The sequence below is a fragment of the Populus euphratica genome, unplaced genomic scaffold (genome assembly GCF_000495115.2).
Source record: "Populus euphratica unplaced genomic scaffold, PopEup_1.0 scaffold98.1, whole genome shotgun sequence".
Classification (NCBI taxonomy): domain Eukaryota; kingdom Viridiplantae; phylum Streptophyta; class Magnoliopsida; order Malpighiales; family Salicaceae; genus Populus; species Populus euphratica.
Window position 1 is genome coordinate 47,463 of NW_011499986.1, and position 23,448 is coordinate 70,910.

At 34.3% G+C, this 23,448-nt stretch overlaps 2 protein-coding genes across 2 annotated transcripts; both read right to left on the bottom strand.

The window, feature by feature from the left end:
- Positions 1–7,723: 7,723 nt before the first annotated feature.
- LOC105140084 (thaumatin-like protein 1b) lies at positions 7,724–10,191 on the bottom strand. The gene is made up of 3 exons (XM_011046767.1): positions 10,001–10,191; positions 9,211–9,901; positions 7,724–8,480 (listed from the first exon to the last, which is right to left on the bottom strand). Exons 1-3 carry the CDS (start codon positions 10,062–10,064, stop codon positions 8,285–8,287), a joined length of 951 nt encoding a protein of 316 aa, XP_011045069.1. The 5' UTR covers positions 10,065–10,191; the 3' UTR covers positions 7,724–8,284.
- Positions 10,192–17,840: 7,649 nt separating this feature from the next.
- On the bottom strand, positions 17,841–20,448 carry LOC105140085 (kinesin-like protein). The gene is made up of 6 exons (XM_011046768.1): positions 20,010–20,448; positions 19,866–19,914; positions 19,702–19,753; positions 19,165–19,328; positions 18,613–18,726; positions 17,841–18,189 (listed from the first exon to the last, which is right to left on the bottom strand). Exons 1-6 carry the CDS (start codon positions 20,357–20,359, stop codon positions 18,016–18,018), a joined length of 903 nt encoding a protein of 300 aa, XP_011045070.1. The 5' UTR covers positions 20,360–20,448; the 3' UTR covers positions 17,841–18,015.
- Between the last annotated feature and the right edge of the window lie 3,000 nt (positions 20,449–23,448).

The window sequence follows — 23,448 nt, forward strand, 5'->3', positions numbered from 1 at the left end:
AATTTAATAGATAAAAAATTCAATTAAAAAATGATAAAAAAAATAAATAATTATTATAAAAATAAAAACCAAAGTTAATATAAAATTAAATTCTAATGGGTGAAATTAAAAAATAAATATTTAAAATAAAATATATACAGTAATAAAAAGTTTGAGATTTCTAAATTTTTTATAATTTTTAAAAAGTATTTTCCATTCAAAATAAAAAAATATTTTTCTAAAAATCAAATCAAATTTTTTATTGACCATAAAATATTTTTTTGTTGATTAATTTTTTTAAAACAAACATAAAAAAAATGGAATGTGGCCAGAAACAAACGCATCCATGGAGAGAGACAACCAATTCTTGATGCTTTCAGGTCCATGTCTTCAAGACTATCTGCACAATGTTTTCTTAAAGCATCTTTAAATTTTATCTTCGTCAACTTATTCTGCCCTGTATATATGACCCAGCTAACGTGTGAAGAAATTAATTAAAATGTTCAAGAATCTCAGACTTTATGTTTTCAATAACCGATGAATGTTGATAGCTATGTATCTTACACGAATTTTCCTTGATCTTGGCATCTCTAAAACTAGAATTAGATTCCTAAAATCTGATGAACGCATTATTTTTAATTGAATTTCATGCAACGATATTCGGATCACGCAAAGGGTTTGGTTCACATTAAAGTGAGAGTTTCAAAAAGTGATTGTCCCATCAAATGATAAATTAGATATCAATAAAGCACACCCCAAAGCTCCTTTGCTCACATTACACCAGTCAAAACATGGAGGATAGAACTTCGCCTTGGAGGCAACACTCAACAGTACAGATAATATTCTGATTGTGATTGTGCCTAACTTACTGATGATTTGGGAGAGATTATTATAAATTATTTTGTAATGAATTCTATATGTTTTTATATGATGCAGGATTGTAATCCAGATATGTTTTATAATTTCTCTTCTTATAAGCATGGGATTCACTATAAATATCGTTTATAAATTCTGTTTTTTTAATTAAAAAAAGAGAACACATTAACTCTTAATATATTGAAAAATCCCTGCTAATTCCAGTGTTTATAAGCAAAAACTACCGGGGGACTTACTATTCAATGACGGCAGATTTTAAAATTCTGCATTTGATTTTGTGTTTCCTTGGCATTGTCTGCTTGTTACCATGGAGTGGTACTTTATTTTTCTCATGGAGTTAGGAGTGGAGAAATTTTGCATGGATCAAGAATCTGGCTCGTGGGACGGCTGGAGGCCTGGAGCTCTATCGATATCTATTATTAGTCTGCAACGTGTACTGAACGTGGCAGCCGGCCAGGGAGACACTGTCTCCTTCCAGTGCCGGCAAACACAGTAAAGATCCGCGTACTTTGCTGACAAAATTTTAATGTTCTTGATCGAAGTCGGGCTCACTTCACTTGAGCTTAAAAGTGCTGGGTTGGTAAAATTAAATTCATTTTTGCAGTTCAACAAAGTATAGTTTCAAATAAAAAAACAAATGGTTAATAGATAAAAAGAAAACTTATTTGAAAACTTTCCAGACTTTTCTTCGGTGGATTTACGGAAGACTCCGACGACCATACATTAACTATCGTTATGACGTTATGCATTAATTAAGAACTGGAATAGAACAGAGAACTCGAGAGTCTATTGGGCCGAACCCATCACCGAAACATGGGGCCTAGTGTGGAACCTTTAAAGCAAAAAGAAGGTTTTAACTTTTAGGAATGCATTTGCTTTGGAAATTTGCGAAAAAAGATGCCCCGATTTTAAAAATGTGGATGCTCATCCACGTCAGTGAGTCCATGGTGCCGTGGAAGTCACTTGATCGAGGGACCCTTTCTCTCATCTTTCCTAGCTGTGCTGACCGATCGTTTTGATCAAATTCCGCGTTACAGCCTTGCAGGCACTGCACTCCTCCTGTATCAGACACACCTTGTTTCTCTTGATTTAGCTTTGCCTCGGAAAGGCTAAATTTATTTATCAAAATGTCAAACTCAAGTTTTGGAGCTTTTTTTAAACACTTACAATGGCAACACTTCAAAAAATAATTAAGAAAATAGCTAGTGCTATCGACATAATAAAAATTTAAAGGGTTGATTTGCCAGGAGTGGCTCAACTACTTATGCTGTGCTGCTTCTAGGTAACACCACCGGTAAAAAGAATTCTGGTGCAGGGAGAATTGAACCACTGGATATAGAAAGAGAGAAAATGAGGAAACAAGAGGGGGAGTTTTTCATTGAGAGGTTGCGACGCTCCCAGTAATACAACTCATTATGAGTTGCGGTATGCCCAATAATTCAATCCTTTTATTACAATAAAGGGTTGCGTTCCTCGGAGTAGTGCAACCCGGCCCGAATAGTTGCCCCGTGAAGGGAATCGCTAGCACACCTGTTTGATTTTTCTTTTCTATTTTTAATTTTTTTTCTAGCCGTGACAGTCCCTTAATTATTTTTGTGACAGCTATGGTAGTTTAAAAAACTCCAAGTTCATGTCCTACAAGAGGAGGTGGGTACAGATCTCACTTCTGACAATTTTTCCCTACTTTTTTTTGACTTCTGTCTTCCCAATTTTTTTTTTGGGGAGGAGATAAAAATCCTATTGGAATACAGGCATGGAGTTGTGGCTAAGTTTGCGACCAAGTTAAAGCTGGCGTACACGACAACATGGTACCAAAAGGAATCTGTGTAGTGCCAACCAAATTGGTAACCAGGGATGCAATGGCGCCTTTGGACAATCCATGCCCGTAAAATTCATGGAGCAGGCTAATGTGATGAGAAAAAGGTGGCTGTCCATATTGTATATAAGAAAGTCGAGTGCTTTTCATGCAAAGGTTTACGTGGCACTAAAGCTAGTTTGATTCAAACATGCATGCTTTATGTGACCATATATGTTAACTATGGTTTGTAGAGATAAATCATTCCCATCAAATTCAACATGAAATGAACCCTCCAGCGTATGCATGATAATCACATTAAGCCAAGATAGAATAATAACGAATATATGATGATTAATGGCAATATACACTTATTTGCTAATATTCTTCCTGCATTTTACCAATACGAGGAAAAAACTCGACATGCTTTCTCATTCTTAGTTATAGTTGCTGAATGCCAATGGTGAGTGAAAGCTAGCAGCTTATTTGATGAAAATTTACTGTTACAGTGTCTACAAGTTCTCGAAAAGATTCTGTTTTTGTGCTAAGCATGAAGAGCTACATCTATTAAAACAAACGTGCTGATGGTCAGTCGAACAAAGCAAAAGGAAAGACTAATTAACAAACTATTCAGTGACCAATTGCCATCACGTGGTATTCGATTAGAACACAAGTGTGGCAAAAAAGTTGGTCATTATTCAGTGAAGTGGCGCAGATGTTTGTTTTTTGTGTTCATATGAGGAGAATGATAGGATCATAGGCCACAAGAGAGGATTGAATATATTGTTATCGGCTGATTGTTGTTGAAAATCTAGCTGCCAAAATAAGTGCTTTGACCATGCAATACCTTAATATACATTTTACGGGGTATTAATATACGTGCTGACATGCGAAAGCGGAATGTCTACTCTGCAATTTTTTAGGGTTTGACGTATACGTTCCCATGTGCAAAATTACAGGAACTTAGTAAGCATTTCCATGTCAGGCGCAGTACGTATCTCTTAGACAAAGAAATCATCCTTCATATATATGGGCATACAGATCGGTACTTGACAGTCTCTTTTCTGCGTGTACATGAGGTGGAAGCCATTGGGAGAAATGGCACAGCTGATCACAGCATGGTTCTTATACTTGATATGTGTGTGTGTGTGTGTGTGTGAGAGAGAGAGAGAGAGAGAGCGCGCGCCACGCAATGAATTTTGAAAGTAAACTGTAAAGCGTGGATAATTCTATGGATTGTACAGTGCATAGACTGCTACATGTTGCCGTACACCAACTTGATAGTTCTCTCACTTGACGTTCCCAGAATGAGCATGCTGAGATCAGGAGGGTCAGTAACATATCCAAATATGAAAAGGAAACCGATAATCTCCATCTATTTCCTTTTGGCAAAAAATATTTAGTTCTTTTAGCATTTCAGAATGTCCTTTGCCACGTTTTATGTCGTGTAAAGTACGTCTGGATAATTGTCATTATCACAATACAATCCTCCCAATTCCTTTTACTATTTCCTTTTCCAATCTTTATTAAAGATTTGCATCACATTAACAATAGCTATATCTGCAATTCGAAGACCTTAAAATAAATGTCTGCCTTTTCAAATTGTGTATAGTCAGTTTTTAGCAATCTTTCAAGCTTTGTTATCTCATTAATAATATATAAAAAATATTTATTTATTATTAATATTTATATAAAAAATGACTTTTTAGTGTTTCTTTTGTCCAAAAATAATAAGATTCACAAAATATAAATACTTTTTAAATTATTTAATATTTTTTCTATAAATATACAAATTTTATTATTGAAAGGTTTTTAACTCCCACTAATCGAAACTGTTTTTGTAGGTATTCAAACTTTTATCATAAATCTAAAATTTTTTATATTAAAAAGAAAATATTCAAATGCTTGAACATATTGACATTAATAATATATAAGAGATATTTATTTGTTATTAATATTTATATAAAAAATGACTTTTTAATGTTTCTTTTCTCCAAAAATAATAAGATTTACAAAATATAAATACTTTTTAAATCATTTAATATTTTTTCCATAAATATACAAATTTTATTATTGAAAGGTTTTTAACTCCCACTAATTGAAACTGTTTTTGTAGGTATTTAAACTTTTATCATAAATCTAAAATTTCTTATATTAAAAAGAAAATATTCAAGTGCTTGAACATATTAAATAACTACTATCCAAACACTGAATAACTATTTGTTTATTTATCTTGGATTTTGAAACAAATGGTAGTATTTGGACAAAAACAGAATCAATAGACATGCTTTTATCCACCAACTTTAGATTAGATGGAGCTCCTTTAAAACATTCAATGTCTCACATGAAGTAATTGGAAAAAAGATGTAGATGCAATATCAAAGGGGAAATATGATCTATAAAGTGCTTGAAGGATTTGTTATTTTAACATTTGGGCATGTCATTCCATCTCTTTTTTTTCATTATCTTCTGGAACAGTGAAATGTTCATCACTATCTTCCAAGTTAAGGTTTTGCCTCTATAAATAGAAAAATCAAAGTTATAGGAGGGTTGCTGCTTCGACGATAATTAAATATTTTTGCTTGACTTACTATCCATTCAATTCTAACCATTGATATATAAAGACATAACCCGCATCTTCCACAGATTTTGGCTTTGAAAATTACTTTTGACACGAGAAAATAGTAAACATATTAGTATTGATAATTCGTTTCTGATTTGGACGCAACATTTTCTGAATTTACTTCGACAGCATAGTCCGATCAGTGGCGGGCTTCCTTTGAATGGAACATGGAGTTCGCTAATCGGCCAGGTTTATGAAAACCAGCTCTAGCTTGGCACTTCCTCAAAGTTAAAAGGGTCGATCATGTCATGAAGCCTCACTGGAGGTGGGCCGAATAATTGATCGGCCCCAGTTGAGTGCCTTTTCGGATCAAATGAGATGTTATCAGTTTGGACCAGTCATCATTTCCTCCTAGTAATCTGGTGAATTCTGATAATAAAGTTTCTGGGCACATTCTTTCTTTATAGATGTTCAAAAAATTTATAAAAACCCTCAAAGTGGAGATTTTTAAAAAAAATCTAGGATTTTCATTTACGGGGCTTGACTTTGGCTCGAGTCAATAAGTTCACTTAATGACGTGATTATGAATAAATTTCGCTCGATAAAATTTTCCACGTAAAGTAAGTAGTTGTTTTTTTGAAGGAGCGAACAGGAAATGTTCATGCGAGCACACGATGTCTTTTTCAATGAACAAGCAACAGAATAACTGTAATCTTCGTTTAGTCACAGAAGCATCTGAGCGACAAATGCTTCTTTCCATGTCTACGGTTTCAAAATTTCTTTTAACCTTATTTTATGCCATTTGCTTGTGGCGGCCATATTTTAACAATACCATTATTTTACTTGCATGAAGTTTACCTCTTTGACAAGAATTTAATCGAAGGATGGATATTAAATAATTAAGGACTCGTTAACCACAAAAGGTTAAGAAATGGAATCATCCAAAATAATTTTTATGTCTACTTGTCAAACGACTGTGAATTATCTTTAACTCTCGGGATTGTTTTCAGTTTTAAAAATGTTTTTGAAAAATTTAAAATTTTTTATTTTAATTTTGTTTGATATTAATATTTTTTTTATATTTTTAAATTATTTTGATATGCTATGTTATAAATTATTTTTAAAAAATAAAAAATATATTTTAATATATTTTTAAATAAAAAATAAGTAGTATTAAACTTCCACGCATTCCCTTTTCACGGCCTATCGCACAGCCATGCTCGTTCTCTTTCTTCGAAAACGAGAAGCACGCATTCGGGCCCAATGATTCGGTCGAGAAAATTAACATGGCATGGTGCATGCGTGACAGGGTGGATCGACAGTGTGCTTGATGCTTACATGTTATTGCAAATCCATTTTGTGCCGCTATAACAAATCTTTCGTTGAATTTACGGTGTCCAAAGTCAGGGCCAAGTTTTAGCTTGAGGGGCCGCGGCCCAGAAAATGTTTTGAAAAGTTAATTCGGTCCTTATTGTTAGTTTTCTATGATCAAGTCCCTGTAAAATGTCACATGTTACACCTGTGATCCTTTTTCATTTACTTTAGTTTGAATCTTACCCTTCATGCTCTTCACATTGCCCCCCCCCCCCCCCAAATTCATTTTTCTCTAACCCCATGGCTGATTTTGTCAGATCATACATGCCTTGACGAAAAAAATGATCCACCTGGTTAATTTCTTACAATAAGAGCATATATGTGGTAATCCACTGAAATTGGAAATCAGTATAATGAAGAGTGACAGTCGAATGTCTTGCCTGCTGATGCTGGAGATTCAAGGTAAATTATAGATTATAAAGAGATCAGGTGCTGCTGTCCTTTTAGCAGTGTTTTCTAGAAGCCGAAAATGCAGTGAAAAAACATGAAGATTAAGCTGCGAGTTGTGATAATGCAAGTAATCAATCAAGACTAACACCCGGCGGAAACTTTGCCTGAGCCGATGGCATCGGGTCATTATCATTGAATTCTCTAATGTGCATGGCTGCTGAGCTAACACGTGATGTTCCCGGCATAGAAGAAACAATTTAAAAGACAAAACATGGCCGGTCGTGATGCTCATGCCTTCAATATTCAACGAATTTGCAGGTAATATTCTCCTGGGCAAGAGAATGGCCTGATCTGCCACTGGTTGGATCAACAAAAATTTAACGTGATTCTTTCGGCAATATAGAGCACAATCAACACCGCCGTGGTAACAGTAACATACCCGTTGAAATTGCGTTGGATAAAGGCCTAAGCCTAACTGTTCTCTCCAATCAATATACATAAACGAAGTCAATAATACTATTACAGCTGAAGAATCATTTTTTTGTGGGGTACTCGAATATGCCTACCATGGTTTGGTGGGTTACATCCCAAAATGTCTATCTGCTGCCGGCAATTACTAGCATTATCTTCCACGCTTAAAACACTACCGATTTCTTTATGTTATCCAATCTACAGTTACATAAATATTTAATCCAATTGGAAAACTTTTTATGTGTTGCTTAAAGGATTCAAGTGGCAACATGACATCAAGCATGAAGACAAACATCAAATTAGCTAGATGAGAATTTCACTATCTTGGCACCAAATGCAGCGGTTACATAATATAACTCATGCACTATGAAATCAACAGATGAATCCGATCCCTCTTTTAATAAAAAAATAATAATAATTTCCTAAACTAAAAAAGAAAAGGAAAATTTCTATTGTAACTTGACAGCTCAGTTTCATGCATTCTGCCCCACCACCACCACCACCATCACCTCCTCAGCCTCTGGCGGACAGCACAGCAGTATCTAGTGTTTGATCTCCGGAAGATCTTTTTGCCTTGTTTATGGAGCGACCTTCCTTTGACAGGTGAGCTTTTCCATCATAGCACAACTCCACGTCACCTTGGTCACACCTCTGGATCACATGAACCATGCCAAAAAAAGCTTAAAGGGTCCGCCCCATAAGAACCGACGACCTCATTCGGGTCAAAATTTAGATGGCCGATTTTTGTAAGTTGATGCCCGATAAAGAGCCTAAACTAGACTGGAGTATATTCTTTATGGGCCTACAACCCGAAGAAGAGTTAGAACTTAGAAGAGCTATCCCAACTGCCAAATGGCTACCGTTAAGCTGACAATTCCCGCAATGACATGTGCTCCTAACACTTTGCTGTTCATAGATGGGGATGCTCCATTCTGGGTCAACGCACCTTCATACACCATTGTACTGTTGACGAGTGGTGTGTTGCTATTTGTGCTTGTATTCTCAGTGTTCTGCCCTTGTGATGCTTTTTGGCTGCACAGTTTGCCAAAAACATAACCGTTAGTGCCCTCGTTATTGATGCAATATTTACAAAAATCTTAGTAAAAAAATTGACTTTGCTGTGGGGATTTGGAAAGATGTATTAGTGTTTTACGTGGCTATGCTTTGGATAAGCTAATAAGTGTACAATGAAGCTTACTTAATGCATTTTTCAAATTATTTTTTGTTAAAAAAGATATCGAATTGATTTTTAGGTGTTGTTTTATATTTTTTATATGTAGATAAATAGACACAAACCCACCTACTGCAAAAGACGTGCATTGATTTAGGCAACGTACCATCATACAATAATGAGATACCACCTAATTTTCAAGGATTGATTGCATAATATAACTAAGATTCCTATCTGTAAATTATAAGATTGTCTATGAATTTTTAGGATTGACCAAAGCGTTTTGCAGCAAACGTGGGCAAGATGTGCTACAACATCATTTCACATGGGTAGAATTCCCAAGCAGGGGGCACTAACTCTAGGTCACATGTGACATGTGACATGTCCTGATACGGGCCTATCTTGGGGTAACGTCGAGCCGAAGTGACAAAAACTGACAACGTTTCTCAAACATTTCTTTATGTGGTAGTAGTAATATCAGGAAGTAAAGGAGGACAAAACGGTCATGTTGACAGGCTTTTTTTAACGTCTCTATTGACAAAACTACTTCCAAACGTTGTGAGAATTGACAGCAGTGAAAAATAATTTTACCTGGTGTTAGGGGAGGGGCAGAAGGTAATTTGGTAATCAGCCGAGGCACAAGTGAAGGTACTAGTCTTATCATCGTAAGCATAGCTGTAAGCGCGTGGACAAGCGTTCTTAAAAATCTCAGAATACGTGGAAGGCCTGCAGGTATCAGGTGTACTGTATGCTCCATGGCAACAATACTGTGGAGACCCAAAAGCTTCACAAGCGCTTTTACAGGCCACGCTTTCCCCTTCCGTACTAGTAACCTTAAGCTCTGAAGGGCACGAGTCGTTCAAATCCACAACGCATCCTGTGCTTGTACAATTCTGACCAGAACCTCCTTGAGGGACAACAAGCAATGCCAAGTTGTACCCATCAACAAGACTCACATCAAAATAATCCATCCCTCCATAGCCGTCAAGCTTGAACTCTGCTAAAGTAGCTGGAGGAACTGCACCAGTGCCTGAACATTCTAGCTTTCCTGAGCCACAATCACCTGTAACGCAAGAGAATTTTCCTGTGGAGTCTTGAGAGCAATATGTTCTGCCCCAGAAACGTCCACCCCATGAAGCTGGTGCTGTGATGGTTTTTGACTCACCATTTTGAAGGGAAAAGCCGGTTGTGGAGAGAGCTGGGGCGTCTGCGTTGGAAAGAATTCCCGGCCATACTGTGTAGTCACATTTGTTAGTTAATGTAAACGTTGTTGAAACAACAGCTGCAAAAACATTAAAAAAAAAATATTAATTTCAAAAATTATATATAAAAAAAAGAACCAATTGTGTCAATATTGGATTTCTTGAAAATACTCAGTTACCTTGAATGAAGAAATGGGAAATTAAGAAGGATGATAGAGGGATAAGTAATGTTAGCTGAGACATTGAAGAAGAAGAAGAATTATAAAGAGAAATGTTGTTGAGGGAGAACAAGAAGAAGAGTTTGGTGTCTTAGTTAGATTCCGAACCACTTCTCTTCTTCTTGTTGATGTGTCCTGAAAAGAGCTAACGTGAGATTCCAAATTGTGATGACAGGTGGGGTATTTATAGCTAGAGAAGCCATATTGTGATCTTTTCGATTTTAGAACCCCTTTGCTTGCTTTATTTTTTAATTTTTTTCTTTTGGTATTTGATGGGTCCCGAGGGCCCGTGGGAAGATAAGCCTGCCAAATTAAGCTGAGGAGGAGCCACACCAATTTTAAATCAGTGCTTTGCATTGTTTCGTTAATTAATTAAGAATTTATTAAATGGCCTTTGTTTATTTTATAGATGTGGTGATTAAAAAGGAAAAAGATTAGACTTTTGGTTCTGCTTTTATTTTAGAAGTTAAAATTCTTCTGAATAAATAATTAAGATTTATTTAAGTAGTGGAATAATGGGAAGCAAGCAATCATTTTCTTAAGTTATATTAGGCCTCTTTTCATAGTTTGACCAACCAATTAGGTGAGTGAAAATTGTGAAGATATTCGACCCTGTAATAATTTTATTTTTTTGATAATAGTAATAGATAAATTTGATATTAAGCTAGATGAACCTCGATCTGTTGGCAAACACCCAGCATCTTGTTTGGTTGGACATGAATACTGAAATAACTTTTGGTACAAGTACCTTAACCCGTGATTTTTAAAAAAAAATAATAATAAAGATAATTTTTTTGAAAGAGGGAAAATGAAGACAATAAAAAAAAATATAATACTTTTTTTTTTATTTTTTATATTTGAAATGATAAAAATTCATTCTAAAATTATTTTAAATATAAAATTATTTTATTTATTGCTATGTTTTCTTTTACTAATTTTTTTTTATATCAAGATATTAATCAAATACCAACAGATATTGATTTAAACAAGCAGTTAATGTTTTCACTAAAGACATCTTTAATCGGTCAATTTAATTACCCTCCAACCATTATTAGATCATTTAGGTTGTGATTAAATTAAGACTTAATTCACCACTAGCAACACTGACAGTTTCCATTTTCTTAAAAACAAAAAAGACAGTTTCCTTGCTGTATATTCATATGGTAGCAGGAGATGGTCTGGGTATCATTTTATTTAAAATTACATAAATAAAGCATTTTTGTGTGTAATTCTATTACATAGTCAAATTTTTTTTACCAAACCCACGTCCTTGGCAAGAAGTTGTTGAGCAGAACTCAGAGCATCTTGATTAGGATGTGGAATTGTGAAATTATTATTATTATTATTATTATTATTATTATTATTATATCATGGGAATGTTGAAATTAGTACATTTTAATGATTATACAAAGAGGAAATTGCATGCTATCCTTTCTCTTTCTTTTTTACATGCCACTCTTTATTTGTCTTTGGTACTGTGGTATAAAATATATTTAAATAAAGTTTTTTAAATTTTTATATAAAATTATTAAAAACATCTACTTTCATTGAAAATAATTTAAAAATTATTTCAGAAAACAAGAACTATCAACACTTGGACTTCTTCTAGCTATAAGAAAAGTAGTACGATAGTACTCATTTGGGAAATCTCTGCCTAGCATGAATGAAAGTTGTCCTACCAAACCCCATCAAAAAAAATTTGAACTATGATCATTATATTTCCCGTTAGCACCACCCTCGTAATTGGATCGAGTTTCTTTCGTTATAGTTTTTATCTTTTCCTCCAAGCAAGTCATAATTAGGAGAAGATGGTAGAACAGTTGATCGACCGTTTCTTTGCTATTCTAATAAGAAAGCTTCTTGCCTATGATAGCATCGATCGCTGGCAGTATAAGTACGTGGAAGACACGAAATATAAATTAAGCAAAAACATTGGATTCGAACAGTTTTGTAACTTTGATTCATCAAAAATAGAACGGAGGAACTAACGATAATAAAGCTATTTATGGTATTCCCATTAACAATAACTGGAACAGTGGATTCGTGTCAAGTAACCAAGGAAACGGTCTTCATCTCTCAAACTAGTTACCAAGCTCTGGATGTGGTTATTAGTTCTAGCAGTGTTTCTTTGCATAGCTTTGAAACCCAATTTAGGTCGACAATTCAGCGATTTGTTAATTGGATCAGGTTTTACTTTGAATAATTTTTATAGTAAAATGATATTATTTTTAAAAAAAAAAATATATATATATATATATATATATATATATAATTTTAGTTAACCAGCCAAATAACTATTGAACCCGCGATTTGAGAATTGAACTATAGAGTTAGGATTTATAATTATATTTTTTTTCTGGTTCATGTACAATTCAAATGTTTTAGACTTGGTCCAACTGACTATATATGCATTGGAACGGTCAAGATCTTGCATTTATGTAATCTTCAATTGAAATAGAGTTTAGTAAGAGAAAAGGAAAAAAAATCAAGAAATCACTTTCTAAATGACCAGAATGAGTTTTCAAACGGTAAATGGTGCGAGAAAGTTTTGATTGTTTCAAGTGTTCAAATGGTTTCTGAATATATATACTAATCGCCAGATAATTTCAAGAACAAAGTATATTTTTCTATCCCAGATTGTCCTATAAAGTCATACCGATTCTCCACCAAGATTAACTAAAAGAAATAATTTTAAAACTGAGCGCTTGAAACATGTGGAATTTTGGACCTTCAGATAATGGTAAATGGGAATGAAGTCAGTCAAAAGCGGCTTGCAGCCTTTCTGGGAGTTTTATAATCTCCTAGTATTAATTATGGATAATGGGAGTCATCTTTGGTTAGCTTTTCTATAAAGAGACGTTTTTGTTCTTAATACCACGAGGTCAAACCCTGTATTAATCCAATTTCTTCAGCTCTGTTGACCAGTACTGCTCACTAAACGGAACCGATAAATTTCATGTTGCTTTCTGAGCATCCTAAGATTATCGATTTGCCAGACAACGCTACAAATCTGTCTGAATTTCACGAAAGACAGTTAAAGTCGGGTTCGACCTCTGATTGTATTAATTAAAATCCCAAATCACATGTCTTCAATTCAATGCTTTTAGTTCCTGTATCAATCACAGTTTTTCTAGGAATTAGGTGGCGAGTACCAGAAATTAGTCTCACCAGAAAGCAACTACTCAGGCATGATCTTTGGCGTCAAGAAATACCTACGTCCCTTAATTTTAAAATATCCAATCAAGGGCCATCCAATACAGCAAATATGTCAAACATAATTCATAGTACTTTCTTTTAAACATGAGAAAAATATAGCAGTAATCTTAAGAATTTTCACATAGAAGCCACCACCTTGGACTGGACTGCAAGTTGTGTTCATCCGTGAAATTAAGATAGCTTGGCACGATAACTCCATCCACACATATAATGATGGTCAGCCTGGTTATAGCCAAGCTGGGCTGAGTAATTGATTGCTTCTTATTGGCCATGGGGTCACCTTCACCTGGAGTAAATCTATATGGCGGCCCTAAGACCTTTCAAACCCTAGAGTGCAAGCATGCGGTCAAATTAATTAAAATAATATATAAGAGGGCTATGAAGGTTCTTTCTTATAAGGTGCACTTGATTAGTTCATATGTGCTGTCAAAATTTTAACCTTGTTTTGGACGGACAGAGAGACAGTCCCCTGGCCTCTCGAAACATTTTTTTCTTAAATTGGGACAACCTTAGATATAGTGAACTAGAACAGTGTCTTCGACGCCCTCCTTCGGTTTCTTGAAGGGCTGCCAAGGGATAGCGGTTTAACTACTCGACATAGCCGAGAAATATATATATTCTTCCAGCAATGTTTTCTCATAGCAACGTAGGGAAGCACACGTGAGTCTCTGAGAATTACAGATATCTAAACAAAGGCCAGGGATATTTAACCGTTTAAAAAACAAAACAAGAGGCTGCTCTTCGATCGCTTTCGCTTCATATATTGAAAAATCTGAAATAACCTAGTGGAGGTTGTGACACACACTTTTGACTTCAACTCTAGGCCATCGCCTCCCTTGATGGGTTGCCTTCAATTCTTCTGATATTTGAAGATGGACGAACACCGAATTAATGAGAACAAAGTTTTGACTAAAGAATAAGTTTTGAGAAGATTGGGAAGCTTTGGGCCATGATTTCAATGTTGAATCCAACGGCAAGGATTGTTAAAACTCATTCTTGAAAAAATCTCTTCAGAAATAGCACTTCTGGTGCCAATACATCATAGTCGCCCTGTTGCTGCAACTTTCCGTGAGCAGAATTCACATTCTATGGCGGCCTGCTGACACAAACTCCAAATTGATTTGGCATCGGACACACAAAAAACCAAACTCATGGAAATAATTCCCTTCTTTGACTGTCACTGGTTTTTTCTTAATAAAAAGCATATAAATTTCTTTAGCTGTTTATTTCTTTTCCCTTTGCCATTTGACCACCGCCGGCCTGAATTTCCTGCTTTGATTTGTATCGTTCTTCAACTTGCTTTTTAATTATCTTTTTTTTAAATATCAATAAAAAATATATCAAAATAATATTATTTAAAAAATATATATTAATATTAAAACATTAAAATCATAAGAAGAACATATAAAAAACCAATTTGATATTTTTCATTCAAGTTTTTTTTAAAAAAATAAAAAGTAAAAGCTATTATGATACCAAATATATGTTAATTTAAGCTATTAGGTTAAGATGTTTCCTTGATATGGTATCAAAGTTTTGATCATTAAGTAATCTTAAATTCGAATCTCATTATCCTTATTTATTTGATAAAAATTAAATACAAGGTAATATGAATCTGAGTAAGTTTAAAATCTAAGAAGTTTTCACTTGAGAAGATGTATTAGAGAATAATATAAATTATATATTGAAACTTTATCTAATAACTTAAGTTATTGGATTGAAATGATTCCTTAACAATATACATATAGCGTTAATTAAACTATTTTTTAAATAAAAAAATATTAAATTGATGTTTTAAATATTTTTTTATGATTTTAAATGCTGATATTAAAAGTGATATATATATTATTTTAACACATTTTCTATTAATTAAAAAAAACACTTTTATGAAAATATATATTACCAAACACAAACTTCAAATCGAAAAACCAAGGTACACGTTTTTCCTTCGTGAAAGTGTCACCGTAAAGGGCATCCCAAGGAGCAACCTATTCCCAGTCTAGTTCATTTGGATTTCCAGATTCTCTTCCATTCGTCCTGTTAACTCAACAAGCATAGTCGGCAGCACAGCTTATATACCCAATTCATCTCAATTACACACCTTATCATTTTTTCGCCCCCCCCCCACAAGAGAAGCTCCATCTCTTGTAGGATCAAGTTGTTTAAAGCAATGGTAATGAGTTTGAATTTTTCATTAAATATTTATATAATTTTTAATTTTAAAATCTATAAAAATAATTAAGTTGTGCATAAATTGACCTGTATATTTATATTAATTAATAATTGTTTTAGAGTTAGGCTATGCAATAAGAATGCATGCTATTCTCTGCTTGTTGGTACAAAATCAGAATGGTTGTTGCGGCACTGCAATGGGATGAAAATGTTAGCTCTTCAAAGTGAAGTGCAATTATTTTCACTGTCAAACAGAGTTGCTATCTGCATTCTGCCGACGGAAAATTAAGTATCTTTTTCTCATTTAATATTATGACTGGGTTAATAAATAGTGAATGATATCGACATAAGTTTTGGGACCATACAACTTCGTCATAAAGCACTTGAGCTTTTATGATAATAATAATAAAAAAGTTTTTCAACAGCTGGCACCCTAATCTTCAGCAGTGTCCTTTTTTATTTCTTGTCGCTAATTTTTTTTATTAAAAAGTTGTCTCTCATTTGGTATTCGTTAGTCCATCTTCGAAAATCAAAAGAATTGAAGGGGTAACCCATCAAGGGAAGCATTGGCTGGAGTTTAAGTCAAGGGCCGTCACACCCCCCATCAAGTTATACGAGAATCTCTTTATATGAAGCGAAAGCGATCGAAGAGCAGCAGCCTCTTGTTTTTTAACGATTAGATATCCTAAGTGAAAGTACTGCAAGGATGTGATCGTACCATGGCCAAATATAATTTGTATTGGTATCTTTTCCAGCTGAAGGATTAGAGCTCGCAACACTGAAATTTAGGCACTCGAGAAGTTCTTTTCACTCGAGAGACAGTGACATTCTCTGGGAATCTTGGGAACCTCTTGATTGCCGAAAATGTTGAAATTTAAACACTAAAAAAACCCGGGGAAACAAATTTAAAGGTATAAGTAATAGCATCGTTGTGACATACATAACTTCTGAAAAAAGACAACTACAGGCTTGGGCTAATATGTATGGAGATAATGCATGCGTATAGAAACAAAGAATGGGTGCCGTCCAATCTTGTTGTCAAAACAAATATAACCTGCCACTATAAAGATCTGATTCACACCATTTGAAAACTGCATATCAGTTTCGAAAACAAAATATGGCATTATCACTAGCTGACTAAATGCACTCGAAAGATATAGGCATCTTGCTATTTGTACCTTTCTATGGACAGATGGGATAACAATGTTTAAGCAATGTGGGCAATGTAGATAACATAGCATAAGCTGATCAAAAGACAAGTAAAATTAGACAGCTTGGGCATCATTATTAAGATACAGGATAGCTTCATGGTGTTTAAGTAATAGTTGTTTGTTTTTCTGTTTAAAAATATATTAAAATAATTTTTTTAATTTAAAAAAATTATTTTTAATATTAGTATTTTAAAATAATTTTAAAATATAAAAAATTTAATTGAAAATAAAAAATCATTTTAAAAAAATACTTTTAAAATACAAAAACAAACCATTCTTCTTAATTTAACTTATTTTATAGCCATCTATCATGTCATACACGTTAAATCGTAAACCATGTATTGCTTCATGTCCTACAAGACTATGACCCCCAATATCCCTACTTGTGTCCCAAGTTGGAAAAGAAAGGAAAATAAAAGATAAATAAATTAAGGTGCATGTCAAGTTAGCTTCTAGGCGATGGTTATTGAAGAGCCTGTCCTGTGGGGATAAGTATGAGCCCACCCACCTACAGATCAGTGCAGAGTAAACGCGAGTGATTATTATTGCTATCTGCCTTTCTGAAAAATTAGCGATGGTGTTGGACGGCCATATACGGGACAATAATAGCAAGCTTTTTAAGATGATTCAGATCTTGAAATAACTATCCTGCTATGTCTAGTTCCATTATTGAGTGGCGGTATAGCCCTTAGCAAAGACAGAACCTTATCTAGAAAATGCAAAATGAACCACCTGGGGATCTTTTTCTTAGGCCTAAATCAGCTAAGTGTGTGTTTATGATGTTATGAAGAATATTTTGAAAAATATTTTTGAATTTAAAATATATTACAATAATATTTTTTTCATATTTTTTTTTTTGAATTTTTAACATTAACATATCAAACTATACAAAATCTTCTAAAAAAATCAATTTAATACTTTTCAAGTGAAAATCAATGCATAAAGCTTTTTGAAAAGCATAAACTAACACATTACCAATCGAACCAGCCCCGATGGTCCTTACCATCGAAAGTGAAAAACGAAGGAGAACGAAAGGGAGGGGATGGAGAGGAAAAAAAAAGAGGTGGGAATGATATTCTGTAATGGGCCAGGCCTAGACAAGCAAAGAATGTCCTAGGCTGCTAGCCAACGGTTACATCCATAAGCCTAAGCCCAGGACATAAAGTGAAAAACGAAGGAGAACAAAAGGGAGGGGATGGAGAGACAGAAAAAAAAGGTGGGAATGATATTCTGTAATGGGCCTGGCCTAGACAAGCAAGAATGTTCTAGGCTGCTAGCCATGGTTACATCCATAAGCCTAAGCCCAGGACATCAATTGCCCTGCTTGTTACATATTAGACGTTTTGTGAAGGAAAATGCAATGACAAGATATTTATCTTACAAATAAATACGATCATGTTCCCTTGGCATCTGCTTAGCAAGATCATGGAGGAAACGAGTGAGGGACTTTTTGGCAACTGTGATTGCAGCGTCCACTTCTTGCTCATTTTCTTCCGTAACACCCTTGCGTTCTTGAACTGCATGCACTCTCCGCACAAGTTTACGTAGTTCCTGTTCAATAGATGCCATGCCATCAATACACACAATAGATGACACGCAATTAAACTTTACCGATGAAGGCATTCATGCAACTAATTATTCAAGCCAACCATGGTTTCTGCTGCTTGGACTACCTAAAAGTGCATAGTATGGGTTAAATATGCTGGATTCGCAAGAGCTAAGTAATCGTCTGGAAGCAATAAGTCTCGGCCTATTGGTTCTTTTTGTTTCTCTGGCTGCAAATAAATGACAGGTTCCTGTTCATCTGGTGACTTCATAAGAATACTTGCCCCCTCATTTTTTTTTTTCTTTCAAGCAATATGTTTTCATTATCTAACTTGTAGTAGAAATCATTAGCCTACAATTAGCTTGAGGGGTCTCATGAACAAATCAGAAATGCAATGATTCTTACACTTGAGGTGACATTTCACTAACCTGACGGTCAAAATCGACGTTGCGAAATGAATAAACCTCGTTGGTAACTTTTATGTCCCTGTTAATCAGGCCATCAAACCATCTGGTTGCTACATCAATGTACTCGCGCGAACCCTGAAAATTGTACAAATAACAAAAATGTAGTATGTCAACATGGACATTGTATTCTAATTAAGCTTGAACTTTAGTAAGTAGAGAGGAATTTTTTTTATTTCTAGATAGATTTAACCTTCTCCATTTTCCGTAAGCGTAATTATCATAAAGGTCAAATATAGTATATTCCACTTACCACACGTCTTCAAGCTTCTGGTTATGGCAGCAAAATGCCTTACGACATATCAAGACTAAGGGAGACCCAAAAAAGAACTGTAGCAATAGATTTGCATTCAAAACCAAAATGGTAATGCAGAAACCTTAAATAAGGTCAGTGTCTCCATTTAACAGAATTTATAAAAGGAGTTGGACTGGAAGAAGATTGAAGAATTTGGCACAACCGTATAACCACTCAAAATTCACACAATTATAATTAAATGAAATAATTATTCAATATACCTCCTCTTCCGATTCGTATTCCCTTTCTTGACATTCTTCATTTTCCTCCCCAGCAATCTTTTCTTCCAAACCAGAAAAACGCTGCAGCCTACTCCAATCACCATCTTTTGTACAGTGAATCAAAGCATCCATCAATTCAGGTTCTACCTCCCGCAACAATTTCCCTACCAGTACATTTCACATAACAATGAAGACTCAAGAACACATTTATAATGCCTGAAACATTGATCTCAAAGATTCTCTACATGACAAAATATACACCTAGCATGGCGCACAGTTTACTGGGTTATTAAGAGAAATAAAATCCACGTCATGAAAATAAAATCTTTCTCATTAAAATAAGCAACGAGCCTTGCTCCATGCTAAGTAACATCAAATGTATTAGCATGGACCACAAGTCCAAAACTAAGAGTACTTGCACGCATGATGTCAATGTTTCTCAGGGAGGAGATCAAACAACGCAGCTAGCAAACCTTAATGTTTAAGAGACAAGTTACTAAACACTAATGTTTAAAAGATACAGAGTCCGACCAATACCAATATAATTATATTGCCTCCGCTTTCCTTCTCGAACATCCGGTCCTAGTCTCTGCGACCAAAACACAAACACCTTAGCTACATTTTTTTCTCTCGTTCTGAAACACGAAAGAAATGAAAAATCATCGCACTCCGGATGAGACGTTATATTACAACAGATGTACCTTAACTAGCATTAACGCATCGAATACGTCTTTCTCAAGTGAAGCCACTCTAAAAAATCGCAAGCAAAACATGAGAAAACTACAAAGAAAAGCTTTAACATTGTTGATTTGAGAAAAATAAGAAAGGGAGTTTGTGTTCATCACTTGATAATGCGGTTGATTTGAGGCGGAGAAAAGGAGGCCAACTCCATGCCCCAACGAACAGCGCGTCGAGCCTCGCGTTTTTTCTGGTTGCGGCTTTTGTTTGCTTCTGAATCCGAATCGCTCACATTTCCTCCTTGTTCGAAATCATACGGTGTTGGAGAATTGGGTAACTTGGGACCGCGTGGACGAAAAGGCACGCTACGATTAGCAGCTGCAACTTTAGTGAAAGAAACACGATGTGAGGTAGCTTTGGTAGATAAAGTTAAGGACTCAGAGAGGAGGTAATTGAGTGCAGCGTAAGAGAAGCAATGGTGATGCAACAGCGGCCACTGCCGGATCAGACGAGCCATTGCTACTACTTCTTGGATGCGCTGCAACAATGCTGCGACGGCAGGTCATTTTTGCAAGAAGAGATCGAGCCTGGCTCGGTAATTTCAAAAGCTCATTCCATTTCGGCCTGTAGCTCTAGCCCATTGGAAATAGATCTATGAAGAGAAAAGGGCCCCTGCTATATTCCCAAAGATGTGTTTCAAGATGATTTATTTAGTGTCCGTTTTGTTTTAATATTTTTTTAAAAAATATATATTTTTTATTTTAAATTAATATTTTTTTAATGATTTTAGATTATTTTGATATATTGATATTACAAATAATTTTTTTAAAATAAAAAAATATTATTTTAATATATTTTTTAATGAGAAGTATTTTATAAAACAATTGCAACCACACTTCTAAACATACTAACTTGATCAAACTAATAATTTAATTTATAAAACTCAAATTATTAATATTAAATTTTAAATTAAATTAAAAAAAATACTATTTTAGTTGAAGTTGATGATCAGTTTTATCATATAAATTAGATTAATCATTTATATTAAGAAAGTAAAATAATATTATTTTAATAAAAAAAATTAGACTAAGTTAGCTTAATAAACTAGCTAATGGTATATTCTTGTTTATTAAAAAATTTATTGTATATTATTAAAAAATTATGTAAATTATATATTAGCATTTTATTTAAAATTTTAAGTTGTTGAGTCAAATTAGTTTTTTAACATGATATAAAAATCTACTTAATTAAATGGCCATGAGTTTAAATTTTATTATTTTTATTTAAAAAAATTAAAATCAAATAATAATAATGTTAGCTTATATAAATTTTAAATTAATTAAAAAATTAAACAGTTAAAATAATTCTTTAACATATATTAATAAATAATTTAAAATAATAATACGCCATTCATAAAAAAAATCAGCAATGCACATATATATAAATAAAAAAATAGTGTTCCTTGACGAGTCAAGTGAGGATGCGTAAATAGGTAGCGGTCATGGCCGTAAAAACCCGACCCTGCCTCATCCTCTAGCGCCCCAAGTAAAAATTGAGTTTTCCGGGTGGGTAGAGAGGACATCCATTGGATTGGCCCATTTTTCCAAGATGATCTTGAGGATCATTTTGATAGCCCTCTAGACTTTCTACACAGGCCTCGAAATGGCCTATGTCAAGGAATCAAGCTTCTGTCCCATTACACCAATTGGTTTTTTTTTTATACACGGAGGAAGCTTGACATTCATATAGGTTTGTTTTCTCGTCTTCTTTCAAGTAAGAATTCATGTGTGTGGGATCAGTGCGGTTAGTCGGTCGCTATTTAGACTGCTGATTTGAGCAATAAATTTTACAGAATTGTGTTAGTTCGAATGCTTTGTCATGCTTGCTATACAGTTTGCCGTCAAGTCTTACCGAGATAAATTTCAAATAAATACTCGATGGTTAACGTATCTATCTTTGCCTGTATTTGCTGCCTTGGTTTCGATGTACCTTGAACTGTTCTTACCATTTACAGTTCAATAGAAAATACATGACGGCTTCGAGGACATTTGATTCTATTTGATAAAAAACCTCAGTAGCAACTCCACGAAAGTATCCAAACTTCTACACATCATGTTTTGAACAGAAGTTGTAAGCTGTTAGGTTACCCATAAGGACATGCTATCCATTATAATAAACTGATGTTAGCTTATCCGTGTAATACCGTCGAGGGATGGACACAAATTTTATGGTTTGATTTTTGTCATCTAGGATTTTATTTTATTTTACGCATTTCAAAAAAAGCTAAAAATGATTCTGATATCAATAATTCAAGGCGAAATACAGCCAAACTACTAAATAATTTAGCAGCTACCCAGCATCATTAGCTTCCCATCTTCCCCTGGTGGAGGCAGGAAATCCAGCTGCTACAGAATTTGTTGCCATTGTTGTTGCAGACGTTACAAAAGGAGAGCTCATTTGCCTTCCAGGTCAAAAAAGCGAACGGTCATAATCTGCACGTTGTGATGAAATTTTAGAGCCAATAAAAGAGGGGTAGCTTAAAGATGCAAGAGAAGATTTGGAGGGCATGGTTGAAAATACGCAGGCACTGGTTTTTCTTGTCTTTAAGTGCTGTTTGGTTTAACGCGCCGTTTAGCATCAAGTTCTAACCATGTTTTTATAAGTTTTCGAGTTTTTTTTAAAAAAAACTTTAAATTAATATTATTTTTTAGAATTTGTAATCAATCTTGGCTATAATTTTTAAATTTATAAATTCACGAGGTGGTTCGCATAAGTGATTACCATAAAAAAATTTCCATTAATAAAATACAATCACTTAGATTAAATTGTTATATCATCTGCTATTCCAGTCCAGGGAAATGGATCTCAATTAAATTAAGAACAAGGCCGAATAATTTGATGTCTCGAGCCTCAAGCCGAGGATTCCCTCTCTAACTTATTAGGACTTGGTTTAGGATCTTCCTTAGTACTTGGATCTCATGGGTTTTTAAAAGTCGAGCCTCGCATAGGACCGAGCAAGGATTTGTTAAAATCACTGCTATTAGAAACTTTTTATGCCGAGACAAATCTCATTTAATGGTAAGAACTAGCAAACGAGAAATTCCCGAATTAAATCGTCCCATTGAAGAAAGCTTCCAGTAAAACATGATTCAAGTATCAACTATTCCAACGCTATATGATAGGATCATCCAAATAAAACTGTGAAGTTGACTCATGGATGAATGAATAGATTATTTGTTTGTGTGTTGAAACAGTATTCGAATGTATTTTAAAAATATATCTGGTTTGAAAAAACATTATTTTTTTTTATTTTTTAAGATTTTTTAATAATTTTGACGTGTTGATGTTAAATTAAAACTAATATATATTTTTAAAAAGTAATTTTTGTAAGATTCAAAACTCTGAAAAGTATTTTGATTTCTGACATAGCAAAATGTCACTTGATCCAGGAGCCTGAATTTAATCAAGAAAAAGAAATTCGATGGCTGTGATTTGCGGGTTCTTGAAAGTGGATAAGAAGAAAGATGTGATGGTCCGGTAGAAGAGAGGCAATATCCCCAGATAAGAAATGCTGAGAGGAAGGGCAACAATGTCCCATCACTATTT